General features: G+C 25.4%; 2 protein-coding genes across 4 annotated transcripts in view; one reads left to right on the plus strand and one right to left on the minus strand.

Moving 5' to 3' along the window:
• The window catches only part of LOC134834815 (synaptotagmin-7), an 87318-nt gene extending 82177 nt beyond the window's left edge, over nt 1-5141 (plus strand). For 2 of the 3 annotated variants that reach the window (XM_063849598.1, XM_063849600.1), the window contains 6 exons: nt 2012-2137; nt 2256-2432; nt 3417-3497; nt 3565-3733; nt 4756-4968; nt 5041-5141. In XM_063849598.1, coding sequence (XP_063705668.1) covers nt 2012-2137; nt 2256-2432; nt 3417-3497; nt 3565-3733; nt 4756-4968; nt 5041-5141 — 867 coding nt within the window. Of the gene's footprint in view, nt 1-1996; nt 2138-2255; nt 2433-3416; nt 3498-3564; nt 3734-4755; nt 4969-5040 lie in introns of all 3 variants that reach the window. The other variant, XM_063849599.1, reaches the window with a different exon arrangement.
• A 5342-nt stretch (nt 5142-10483) lies between these two features.
• Nucleotides 10484-14469, minus strand: LOC134834610 (kinesin heavy chain-like). Its single transcript, XM_063849343.1, has 2 exons — nt 14161-14469; nt 10484-12850 (listed from the first exon to the last, which is right to left on the minus strand). Exons 1-2 carry the CDS (start codon nt 14299-14301, stop codon nt 10769-10771), a joined length of 2223 nt encoding a protein of 740 aa, XP_063705413.1. The 5' UTR covers nt 14302-14469; the 3' UTR covers nt 10484-10768.
• Between the last annotated feature and the right edge of the window lie 27 nt (nt 14470-14496).

Here is a 14496-nt window from a genome sequence, read left to right on the forward strand (position 1 = left end):
TCAAATTAAATTCAAACAAAAATTGAAACCCCAAAAAAATTTGTAAGAAAAGCAACAAGGTACTCAAAATTCACTCAACCATCGTAAAAAATCGTAAAACTTTCTCTCGTATTACAAATTACTCAAAAAATTGGATACTCTTGTATGAAAAACACTAGACGACAACTTTAATTTATCTTTGTCATCTTCATGCCAGAGCTATCTTTTATATTTATTTTCATAGTTTTCACAAAGTATCATCTTCTTTTTTTCTTTATTTTAATGACAAAACTTTACTACATTATTATGTGAAAAATTTTCCATATTTTTCCCCACATTTTTGTCTCTTTTTTTGTGTACAAGTTTGTAACGAAAGTTTTTTTTCTGCTTCTCTTTTTTCATATTAATTTACTATTCTTTTTATTGTTTACTAAAGCGTTTGTGATTTGTGCTCTCTGAAGTGTGCTGATTTGTCGTCGATGAAAATAAAAAAAAAAGAAAAAGATGAAATTTATGAGCAAGAAGGATTGATTTATGGCACAAATATAAATCCTAATCCTTTTATAAACGAAAGAAAGAAATGATAGTTGTAATAAAAGTTTTATTTTTTTTGTTGCATTTTAAAGAAAAATGCATTAAAGTGGAAAAAATGAAAAAAAATGTGTCAGAATCAAAAAACTATAAAAATATTTTTTTTTATTCAAAGTTTAAAATATTTCAAAAATTTACCTAATATTAGTTTAACAAAAATTTAATTTAATTTAATTTTTAAATAAATATTTAATTAAATTAATTTATTTATTTAATTTAATTTGATTTAAATAGTTACCTTAAATTTGTTTTAAAAAGATTTTATTTATTAAAAATAATACATTTTAATAAATAAAATCTTTTTTAAAAAAATTAATCAAATCAATAAGGTAACTATTTAAATTAAATTAAATTAAATAAATAAATTAATTTGGATATATGTATTTAAATAATTATTTAAATAAATAATGATTTAATTAAAAATTAATTTAAATTTAAAAAAATTAAATTCTTAACAAAAGAAATCTTTGAAAAAAAAATTTTAAAAAACCTGAATAAACCCAAATTTAAAATAAAATATAAGATTTTTAAAAATTTTAATTTAAATTTTTAATTATTGATTAATTAAGAATTATTATTTTTTTTAAATAATTTTAATTTAATTTATTTTTTAAAATTAAAAAAAAAAATTAAAAGTTTATAACCTAATTTATTGATAAATTTAAATAAAAAAATCAAAAATTCAATGAAAAATTTAATAGAAAATCAAAAACAAAAACTTTTAAAGATTATTTAAGCCTTTAAGTTTAAATAACTTGAAAAGACCAATATTTGCTTTTCTCTTTAGTTTGTTTTGACTGACATACTATTACTATAACACTTTTTAAAATTAGATTAGGTGAATATTGTTCAAAATATTCCAAAAGAAAAATGTTGGTTTTCCTTTTTTTTCAATTTAGGAAATGCTTCTCCTTTCTTTCTCGTAAATAATGCCAAGCACAAGGATTATAAAAGAAAGACTTATTTTCAATCTACTGTTAAGGTTTTAAAGTTTTTATTGTTCTTCCTCTCCTTGCTGCTACTTTTTTGTACATTGTAAATTTTTATACATTGTAGAAAAAAAAAGAAAGTTTTGTGTTGTGTGAAAAAATTGTTGTAAAAGTATCTCTATAGTTGATGTCTTCTTGCTATTTTCCTCTTTTTTCTGTCGCTCTATCATTAGATGCGAAAAATTACTCTATTGTTGTGCCAGTAAGTACATCTCTCGAAGACATTCTACTAATCAGAGTATTTCTTTTGTCTTCCGATTTTTTTTCGTGTCTGAATCTGAAATAATAATAAATACAACTCTGGGGACGAAACACATCAAAAACAATCAATTTTGTGTAAATATTGAATTTTCTTGATAAATATGAACCATGCACATTGGATCCCAATTTTTGCTGCAAAATGCTTTGGCACTTGCTTCGTTAAACAAAACTAACAGCGGTTATTCCTGCAGAATCGAAGCATATCGATGGTCGATATGTACATTGATAACTCGGATCCGAGCGAAAATGTTGGCCAAATACACTTTTCGCTGGAGTACGACTTCCAAAATACAACACTCATACTGAAAATTATCCAAGTGAGTATTATATACGGAACTGTCATGAAAAGATGTTCTTCGTGTAAAATATAAATATTACAATGATTTATGTCTTGCTTCGTGTTTTTTTTTCGTTACGCCCTTTTTTTTCTGTCAGGGAAAAGAGTTGCCAGCGAAGGATTTGAGCGGAACATCGGATCCGTATGTTAGAGTTACGTTGTTGCCCGACAAGAAGCATCGATTGGAAACCAAAATTAAAAGGCGCACGCTGAATCCCCGATGGAACGAAACGTTCTACTTCGAGGGATTTCCCATTCAAAAGTTACAATCAAGGGTAATGTATATTTTTTTATATAAAATTATGCTTCAGCTATTTTTTGAAAAATAATTTTTTTAAGCCCCGAAAATATGCAATTTATTAAAAAATTTTTTTTTTGCCCCTGTGAGGTATGCAATAAAGCTTTCACTTAATTTTTATGATTTTTCATTATTTTTCAAGTACTTTTTTAATTTTTTTCCATTCTTAAACCTTTAAAAAATGAATAAAAACCTTTTACCAAAACCCGTTGAGAGATTTGTGAAATAGAACTTGAGTTAAGTTGTTACAAATTTTGTATGGTTTCTCATCTGTACAAATCCATACAAATTTTGCAACAATTTATTTCAAGTTTAGTTCCACGAAGAGATTTTTTAAAAGTGTTTTCGATAGTTATTAGCAAGTTTGTGAATTTAAAAAATTGCTTTTAATTATAAATGAAATCATAAAAATAATTGCTAACCTAACTGAATAAATCAAAAAGAATCAAGTAAAGTTTATTGCATACATTTACAGAAGAAATCGAAAATTTTTTTACAGACTTACAGACTTTTAAAATTATTTAAAGTTTTTTTTTTATTGCTTCCAGATTTCTAAAATAATCTGAATAATTTACTAATTAATTTAATTTAGTTTTTAAGGTTAGATTTTTCTTTCAAATGTAAACTGGGTCAAAAAATAATTTCTTTTAAAATATATTTTTTTAACTGATTATTGGGTTCAAAAAGCAAAATTTGGATTTAAAAAGTATTTGAAATACCTCCTGGGTCAAAAAATTGTAAATATTCGTTAGATAGACATTTAAAAATGTGCATTGGGATATGTCGATATTTTTTTTTAGAAAGAAAAATTGAATGTTAAACCACTTTACAAGTACTGTTTTTCATTATTTAAAAACCTCAAAGTTTAAATTTTTTTTCTCAGTCAACAATGTAGATGATCATTAAACTATTTTCTCTCAAGTAAAGTTTAAACTTTTAAACTTTTTTTTTTGCTTTTCAGGTGCTTCACTTACACGTATTCGATTACGACAGATTTTCCAGAGATGACTCGATTGGTGAAGTATTTCTGCCATTGTGTCAGGTAAATTCCATTTTTCGAACAATGAACATTAAATATTAATGCTTCAATGCAAACATAATCGCCTTAGGTGGACTTTAGCGGTAAACCGTCGTTCTGGAAAGCATTAAAACCACCTGCTAAAGACAAATGCGGTGATTTGCTTATATCACTCTGCTATCATCCATCAAATTCGATATTGACGTTGTCACTAATTAAAGCTAGAAATTTAAAAGCCAAAGATATCAATGGAAAATCAGGTACGTACGAAAACTCAGCCTATGGGCGAAAAACGGGTCAATTTAAATCCTTGGGAGTTAATTTAATCCCTTAAATTTTTTAACTCCTAAAGGGATTCATTTAACTCCTTTATGAATAATTTGACTTCATGAGGTTAGGAAGTTAAATTGTTAAGAATCCCTTAAGAAGTTAAGAGAATCACTTAAAGGGTTAAATGAACTCCTTAAGAGGTTAATTTGATCGCTTGAGAGGTTAATTTAAACCCTTTTTGAGGAATAAATCTAACCCATGTTAAGGAGAAAATTTGATTCCTGTTTTAAGAGGTTAGATTGATTCTTTTAAAAGAGTATGAATTAACCACTAAAGGGTTAAATTTAACCTCTTAAGGAGTCAAACTAACCCCTTGGTATTTATTTTAATCCCTTTAGAGAACTTTCTAACCTCTTAAGGCACTAATGTAACTCCTTAATGAATTTATCTGACTCTTTGAGGCAAAAGAGTTAAATTAAGGGAGTTATATTTAATCCCTTAAGAAGATAGAAAATTCACTTAAAGGGTTAACTCTTCTGCCGAAGGGTCAATATGACCCTTTAAGAGGTTTGTTTGATCCCTTAAGAGATTAATTTAACTCCTTAAAGGGTTAATATGACTGTTTTAATGAGCTAGATTGATTCCTTTAAAAAAGTCTTTCGAAAAGATTAAACTAACCTCAAAATATCAAGTTAACCCTTTAAGGGGCCTTGAGTCAAATTTGTCCCTTAAGCTGAAGATGATAGAAAATTCACTCAAGAGGTTGAGTGAACAATTGAGGAGTTAATACATATAACTCCTTAAGAGGTTAATTTGATCCCTTAAATGATCAAGTTAACCCCTCAAGGGATCATGTTAACCCTTTAAAGGCCCAACTCAACTTAGAGCAAAATTATTTGCTTAACCTGAAAGGGTTAAAAATCATTTTTCAGGGTTCAATTTGACCCATTTTTCGCCCATAGAGCCCGAAAATCGCATTAATTAAGCAATTAACATAAAATTTGTCTCTTAGATCCGTATTGCAAGGTTTGGCTAACATTCGGCGACAAGCGAGTGGAAAAACGAAAAACTCCCATCTACAAGTGCACACTAAATCCAGTGTTTAATGCATCGTTCAGCTATAACGTACCGTGGGAGAAAATACGTGAATGCTCGCTGGATATCATGGTGATGGATTTCGATAATATCGGTCGAAATGAACTGATTGGTAGGATATTGTTAGCTGGTACGTCACTTTTCAAGTCAATTGCATGCATGAGCATTAATTAATTTCATTCAAATAACTTTTGTTTCGCAGGTAAAAATGGATCTGGACCATCGGAAGCGAAACACTGGCAAGATATGATATCAAAGCCACGACAAACCATTGTGCAATGGCATCGACTTAAGCCTGAGTAAAAAATATTTAATTTGTTACAATTAATTGATAAACTGTTATATCAGTACTTAATAATAAAAATTAAAATAATATCAATGTTAATGTTACAAAAAAAATGTGTAGAAATATTGTTAATAAATTAATTAATTAATAATAAAATAAAAAATATATTTAGTAAAAATTCATAATCCAACAACAACAAAAAAAAACATAAAATAAAAATTTGGTGTCTAGTTAGATTAACCAATAATGCAATGAAAAAAAGAAAAAAGACGCTTTTCAATGTGTATATTTGAATGCTCAAAATAAACATAATAAAAAAATAAATTATATAAAAAAAGTATGGAAGAAAGTTGAATTATTAGAAAGTATGAAGGAAAGAAAAATAATATAGAAAGGCCCTGTCACATAAATAGTATTACATATAATTATATATAAAAATTGTTAACTTTATAAATTATTAATGAAAATATTTTATTAATTTATTTTCTTTTATTTAACATTTTTAATGTCCAAAGCCTTATGTCAAAAAAAAAAAATAATTATAAAAATTAAAGTTAAATATTATTTATACCGATTAATTATTATAAATATTAATAAAAAAAATATTTATATATATATAAAAGTACAAAATAGAGTAAAACTTTATTATTATATTAAAAAAAAAATAATTAAAATAATTTTTCTAAACCTATTTTAATGTTATAAAAATCAATATATTACTAAATTTCTGAAAAAAATCTAATTTCCCGCTTAATGAATATTTATAAACCTATAGATGTCATCTTTTATATCATCACTTTCTTTATATATTTCCCAACATATATATAAAAAAAAAACAAAACGAACGTAAACATGATAATATAACAATTATTTGGTAATAAATTTTCTTTTATAGCCATAATTTTCTGTCGCAAGTTTATTATGATTTATTGTTAATTAATAAGTCATAAAAAAAACTACGCCAAACATAAAAAAATCTATATATTTACACTAAATGTTAGAAAGGGACCGTTCAGACAAAAAACTTACATTTTCACGAAATAACACAAAAAAATATAATTTTTCTACACATAATGATATAATATAATATTTTTTATATTGTATTATGTTGTTATTATACATACATAAATTAAACATTAAACATGAAAAAAAATTTACAAGCCAATAATTTTTAGTTTTTGGAAATGAATGACACACGACAAATGAACTCAAAGCAACTATACTAAACTTCTACAAAAAAAATGTATAATGTGTGTTCACTTCATCTTGTAATAAAAATAAATAAATATAATTTATTAAAAAATAAAAAAAACAAACCTGATATTTATATATACAAAAAAAAAAGTTTAATCAAACAACAATAACTGTTTATAAATTATATTTAAAGAAAAAAAAAATAGAACCAAGTTTTTAGTCGTTCAAAAGCTCTATCGATGTACAATAGGTATATAACTTTGCAAAAATAAAAAAAAACTTACCGACTGAATGTTAAACAAAAAAAAAAAATTAAATAAATAGATCATCATATATGTTAATTAATTATTAAAAAAAATATATAATTTTAAATTAGTTTTTGCTAATGTTGTTATCGAGTTATTATTAATTCATGTAGATAATATATAATATAATATAATAAATTATATTATATATAAAATGTGTTTGATTAGCAATTTATTGCCAATAGAAGTTAAAAGTTGTTGAATTAATGTATTTGTTATATTATACAAACTATATGAAATAGTTGAAAAAATAGATCTCTGTTAAAAAAAATCCAAAGCTTTGAATATAATGTTGAATTTATATTATTATAATTTATTAACTAAATAAAATTTTAATAATTTTAACTTTATTAAATTTAAAAAAAAAATTTAATATTATTTTTTAATTATTTAATTTTAATTTAATATTATTATATTATAAAATTTAATTAAGCTTAAATTATTCAAATATATATTTTATTTATAAAATCATTCGATGACTAAAATAAAGTTAAAAAAATGTAGTTTAACCAACAAAATAATAATAAAGAACAAAGGTTTATATGAAATAAAAAAGATAAACTGTGAACAGAGAGCTTTGTTACTGAAAAGCAAATAATATTATAAAAAATAAAAAAATATATATATTTACAAAAACTAGAACATCATCAGAGGATTCAAGAAACAAAAATATTTATATTAAGCGTCGTCGTACATATTTATAGAAAAAACAGTAGTTGCATTATTATCGAACAGAAAAAATAACACAAACATAGTGCTATCAACTTTGCGAAAAAAAGCAAATCATAGAATGAAAAAAATAATGTGCCACGAGTAATTATATATTATTATAATATTACATTAAATAGACATTAAAAGTTGACATTTAGCAAAGCGGACCCGTTCAGTGTTATTTAAATAATTTTTTTTCGCTCCTGTTGAAACGGAAAGAAGAAACGAAACGAATTTTCCACCATCCTATTGATTTACAGATAACTTCCTATTGATAAGCTTTTGTGTATATTGCCCATGATACACATTAGCTTTATTCCAATTTCATTAAAAATAATAAAAAAAACATATCATCACAAAAAAATAAAAGGATCAAAAATATATAATTATTTTTAATTAATATTTTTATTATCAGAGAGCTCAAAATTTTTGTGACAATCATTTTTCAGTTTAATTAAAACAAAAGTTACTAAAAAAAATACGAAGAGAAAGATGGTAAATATATATATTTGAAGACATCCTATATAAATATATATATTATTAAAAAAAAATAATGAAAAAAATATTCGTAAAAAAATCAGAACGTAGTATTGGATAAGAATGCTTACTATTTGTGACTTTGTGGCTCTTTCTGTGCTTTAACGATAAAAGACATCTAAAGAAAAAAATATTTATCCTCTACATAAAATTATAGCTTGAATCGATCATCATCGGTGACATTAAAAAAAAAATTAATAATAAAGGAGTAAATTTTGGCATTTTTATAATTAATTATTTAATATTTTTCATCAATTATTATTAAATTAAATGTTTAACTAAATAAATGTATAAAAATTATTATTTTATAATTTTATACTAAAAAAAAATTGTAAATTAATTAATAAATATAAACAGTCAAACAGAAGTGGTGATACAAAAAAAAATGTTAATATTATAAAAAAAAACGATAAATCATACATACATAAATATATAATAATATATTATATAATCATTTATATAAAAAAAAAATTAAACATGAAAAATTTAAAAAATGCGCCAGTTTGTTGTGATATAACCAACTCCCAATCATCAAGCTTGATTAAAAAAAAAATTAAAAAAAATAATTTTTCAACCCTATTATGAATTGGACCGAAAACTGTACTTATAATCATTGTCAATAATAATATATTTATTTTGTAGAAAACTAATAATTAATAAAGAAAGCTGTTAATTAATTAATTAACAACAAAAAAATATTGGAATGGCAATGCAATTTGTAATATATATTATTAAATAAAGAAAAATAAAAAAAAAATCAGAAGAAAATGAGTAAAAGAATATTAATTATTATTATTATTGATAATAAATTATTATTATTAGTAAAAAAAATGTAAGAAAAAAAATACTTGAAGAAGTTACTTAAAAACTTATTCTATATACTATCATATTAATTAATATTTAAAGAGAAAACCAAAAGTAAATTAATTCAATAATAAAAGTATATTTTTGATGAAAATCAAAAAAAAAATTGTTTAATTTTTTATGATATTTATTTTAAAATTAATTTCTTTATTTATTGAATGAAAAATAAAGGTATGTAAAAATATTTTTTTTAAGAAAAATATATAAACCTATTATTATAGATATTGATAAAGTAGATAGATATTTTAACGATATTTTAATAAAAAATTTTTTGTTTAATTTCTTTAGAAATTGTCATCTATATTATTAGATCTACGATTTTTTCTTTATTGTATTTTTTAAACAAAAAAAATAATCTATGTAATATTATTTAATTTAAATTATTATAATTTTAATTAAAATATTAAATAATTTTAATTAAATAAAAAAATTAAATTAAATTAAATTAAATTTAATTCTACAAAAGTAAATTAGTATAATATTATTATCAATTTATTTAATTGATTTTTATAATCATTATTTAAAAAAATATCAAATTTTTTATCTTAATAAATAATTAAAAATTTATTGTTTAATTAATAATAACGTATAAAAAAAAACTTTAAAAAAGCTCATAAATAAATGAATAAATTGAATTACAGTATAATCTCCCAAAATGGGCAAATCTGAGATTCGGCATATTCTGAAATTGGGCACACCAATTTCTATGAAATTTTAACCAAAAATTCAAGTTTTATGTTTATTTAGAATATTTTCAATAAAAAATAGTTTAAAATTATCTAAAATGTCATAAAAAAGAGTATGAACTACAAAACTGTCAAAATTTTGATGAATTCAAAGAAAAAGATTTTTTTGAATTTTTCAAAGAAAATTGTTATTTTTGTTGAAATTTTTTGTAAAGTATGATATATTCAGCTAATTTAAATTTTTTTTTTGGTAAAACTGATCAAATATTAAAAATTTTTCTCGAAAAAATTGATATTTTCATTAATTTGTAGGTGCCCAATTTGAGAATTAAAATTCTCTAATTCGTACAATTATTTGAATTTCGGGTGCCGATTTTGGGAGATTATACTGTATTACATTTACTATTTCAACAAATTTATTTGGCTTTAAATTGAAAAATTGTTTTTTAAAATTTAAAAATTAAAAAAAAATATTTAATTTTTCTGTCAGACCTGGTACCTACTAATGAAGAAAAAAATAATTATTTTATTATTACGTTTTAAGGAATTAAATAAATAAAATAATAATTTAATATATAAATTAAATTAATAATAATTAATTAATAATTTAATTTAAAATAATTTATTTTTAATAATTTAATATTTAAATTAATTTAAATATTTTTTTTCAGACAAATCAACTTTTATATAAAATTTTTTCTAAAAATAAATAAATAATTTAATATTAATATTTATTAATTAAATATTTAAATAATTTTCTCAAAATAATTACCTTTTACCTAAAACTTCTTCAAAAAATTAAAAAAAATATTGTTTCGCACCTTTTATTCATTCAGTTTTTTTTTTTTGCTTAAAATAACTCTTTGAATCTAATATACAGTCTATAATAATATATTTTATATATAATACGCTGTTAATAACTCTTTTTTTTACAATAATATTATTTTTAATTTGATTTTTTGCACGTTACTATCAATTTTTTTAACACTTTATCTGATATAGTAAAAAAAAATCCAACAAGCAGATTTCTTAATTTTAAGAAGTTCAACTGAAATGCCATTTTTTACCTTGATTAGATTCGCTAAAAATTTAAAAAATAAAAAATCTACGTAAAAAAATTGACTAAAAAGGAAGCAAAAATCTGAACTGATTATCACAAAAATCGTTCTTCGGTCATTTTTAATGCCCTGTTGATGCAAAAATATTTTTTTTCTTTTCTTCATTGGTCTTAATTTAGGTCTAAAGGGTTAAAAATACATTTTTTTTTTGTATTGCAATTTTTTTTATGAACTAAAGCAGTGTTGGGTGAAGCATTTGCTTTTTTGTGTCAAAATTATTTTTTTTGTTTTAGCAGACGATCAGATATTGCGGACATTGATGAGTAACAAGAACCATAGCGAGAGACAGCAAAAGATGAAACTCCAGAGGCGGTATTGTGAAGGGGAGATGAAACTGATGCCACATTTTTTGCCAAAATCCGTCTTTTTTCTCCTCCAGCTGAATTTCCCGCGCTTTTTCGGGCACCTTTCGTTCCGGCGAGTACTCATGAATGCTGCTGCAGTCACTCGAGAGACTCGAAAAGAGCAAAGCATCTTCCGACAACTGCTCCGGATTGACGTCGAACGAGTGGTAGCGCTTAACCATCGATAGTCGTCGTTCCATTTGCCCAATTGGGCGAGGAAATGGCGCGCCGCCCTTGTATCCGCGCTTCTCCAGCATAATTTGCATCGTCATCAGTCGTTTCTCGTACTTGTGGATGAGCGTTCGGGCGTCCCGGAGTTCCGTGTCACGTTCTTCGATCGCATTATTTGACTTTTCAAACTGATTTTCGAGCGTATTGCATCGTTGCAGCAGAATTTTTGCCTGATTTTTCATTTGTTTGATGAAATATTGCGACTTGGCGAACTCGTGATCCAATCGGAGGGGGCTCGAGCGGGATTTGAAGTGCAACGGTGACTCGAGAGACAACGAATGAGCGACTTCCGTGATGTCCGAGAGGAGATTCCGCAACGTTTCGTGGGATAAAGCTTGTAATTTTGACGCATTTCCGACTTTGTGGCTCTCCAAATCCTTCGTGAGCATCGTGATTTCGCGATTTTTCGTGTCAATTTCCGACATTTTTTGCTCGTAGCGTTCCGCGAGTTCCTCCAAGTTGCCAATTACCGTGGAAATTTCCTTTTTGTAGTGTTCGTTCTCCTTTTGGATGCGCGTAATTTCCGTTTCCAGCTGATTTTGGTCCTTTTTCGCCTGTTCGATTAGCTGGTCTTGCTCTTCGATCTGCGTGCGAAGGGCATCCAGCTGTCCCGCACTGAAACTACCGCGAAAATCGCTCATTCGATCGTCTTCGGAGATGGAAATGCCACGCCCACTCTCCGTCAGGGAGTTACTGCTGAACGTCGATTCGTCCAAATAGCTGAATTCGTGCGCGGAAATCGTTTGACCTTGACGCCAATGCGACAATTCGTCCTCCAGTTGCTCCAATTTGCCTCGCAGCTTGGCGACTTTTTCCTTTTCTCGCTCGTATTTCGATTTCCACTCGTCCGCCGTGAGATCTTCGTTTATTGTCACCACATTATGGATCGTTTTCGCCCGTTTGCCGAAATCCAGCGTCGTTCGGGTCTCCGCTTCGTTAAATTCCGCCGGCGAACAACAAATAATAATTGTCGTTTTTGCATTTCCGCCGAGAGATTCTTGCAAAATTCGCGTCAACTTGGAATCGCGATACGGAATGTGCGATTTGTGTCCGTCGGCGAGTGCGGAAATGACATTTCCCAGTGCCGACAGCGATTTGTTGATGTTTTTCGCTTCATCCAAGACATGTCCCTCAGCGCCGGTCTTTGAAACCTTTTCCGATCCCGCTAAATCCACGAGATACAATTTCCCAGATAATTTTCGGTGATCCTCCAAGCTTTCTTGCTGCACATTGATCAAAAAAACGGAATGCGATCGCGACGAATGTTCGTTCATGTTCGTGACGGCAATGTGCCGATTACTTTTTCCCTCTTCGATCACCTCGAAAACCTCCTCGGGACTCGTGACGAAACGCTCCGTAGCTCCCTTCACGTAAGGCACCCGGTTTTTGTCCTCCTTCACGCACAAATTCATCTTCGTGATGTCCAGCAAGTCGCGCACCTTTTCCATGTAGATCTCGTAGTACGAGACCTTGATGATGAACTCGGCGTTGCCGTTCACTTCGTAGATGTGGTTGAAGATGTCGTGCACGATGCGCGGGATGATGCCTTGCAGCTCGTCGTCGCGGATCACGCCTTCCATGGTGTGCGTTTTGCCGGATGACGTTTGGCCGTAGGCGAAAATTGTGCCGTTGTAGCCGTTGAGGACATCGGTGACGATGGATTTTGCTGCGACATCGTAGACTTGCGTTTGTGTCGTGTTCGGCGGAAATACTCTGTCGAAAACGTACAATTTTCCCTGAAAATTAAAAAATAAAAAATTTTTTGGTAAAATTTTGATTTTTTATTAAAAAAAATACTAACAGATCAAGAATTTTTTAAAACAAAAAAAAAAAAAATAAAAAAAATTTATTTAATTTTTTTTTTTATTTTAAAAAAAATATATATTTAATTAAAAATTAAAAAAAAAATCAAAATTTAATTTAAAAAAAAATAAAAATTTTTAATTTTTAGAGAATTTGTGAATTTTTTTTTTTACAAAATTTATTAAAAATCGTGAAATTTTTATTTTTAAAAAATGTTTAATGATTTTAATTATTTTTTAAATTTTTTTTATTTATTTTTTAATTAAATTAAATATTTTATTTTGATATTTTTTATCTCTTGAAAGATAAAATTTTATTTAAAATATTTTAAATTTAAATTAATTTATTATTTTAAGCCAATTTATATACAAGATTATGAAAAGTCTTGAAATTTATTCTATTTTTTTAGTAAAATTAATATTTTTACTGTAATTTGTTGTAAATTTGCATTTTTGTGAACTATATTAATTTATAAAATAATAAAAAAATTATATTTTAATTAAAAATTAAAAAAAAAATTAAAATTTAATTTAAAAAAAAATTGTTAAAGATAAACTCAAGACTTAAATTTTTATATTATTTTTCAATTAAAAAATTATTGTCAGCAAAATTTTTTATTTTGACTTTTGAAATTTGCATTTTTTGAAATATTAATTTTTAAAATAATTAAAAAATTTATTTTAATTAAAATTTAAATTCTAAAATTTAAATTTTTGATCCAAAATTCTTTGAAAATTTTATAATCATTAAAATGATGTAATAAATTTTAATTATTTCAAAAAATTGTTTTAACATTTTAAATTTTTTAAAAAGAAGTTTATTTATTTTTTTAAGTCCAACAGGATAAAAATTATTTTTTTTATTTTAAAAAATATTAAAAATTATTTAAAATTATTAAAAAGAAAATTTTTTTTATTTAAAAAATAATAAATTTAATTAATTAAAATTAAATTAAATAAATTTTTATTTTTTTTTAATTTAACTGTTTTTTGAAAAATTAAATTTTGTTAAACAAATCAAATTTTATTGAAAAAAAATTCAACTTTTTTAAAAATTCTTTAAAATTCAGTAATTTTTGAAAATTAATCAAAATTTACTCCAATGTTGATAAACAAATGACTCAAAACAAAGCCACTGCGCAGAATCCAAACTTCATGGAATCAATTTTTTTTTTGCGATAAATTTACATTTCTACCCTTGACTCCTTTTTTCGCCTTTTTCCCTAAAAAAAACAATTTCTCACCTGTATTGAAACGGAATTCTCCTCATTGCCGTAAAAGCTAACACAAGCCTTGCTCTGATTCCGCAACTCACTCGCGTTCAAGGGCCGAAAACGACACAAAACTTTCACGGATGACGATGTCTCTTTGACTTGACTAGACATTTTTTGCACAAAAATTATGTAATTTTACGGGATACTTCGGAGAGTTTAAAGCCACATTTTGATATTTTTCTGGAAATACGGGAGTAACGAGACGTTTTTCGGTTAATTACAAACGACGAACCATTTTTAATGGATTTATTTGTGACGAACGAAATTTTTTTCCTTCTCTGTTATTGCACTATCGATTTTTTATGT

This window comes from Culicoides brevitarsis, chromosome 3, assembly GCF_036172545.1.
Source record: "Culicoides brevitarsis isolate CSIRO-B50_1 chromosome 3, AGI_CSIRO_Cbre_v1, whole genome shotgun sequence".
NCBI lineage: Eukaryota > Metazoa > Arthropoda > Insecta > Diptera > Ceratopogonidae > Culicoides > Culicoides brevitarsis.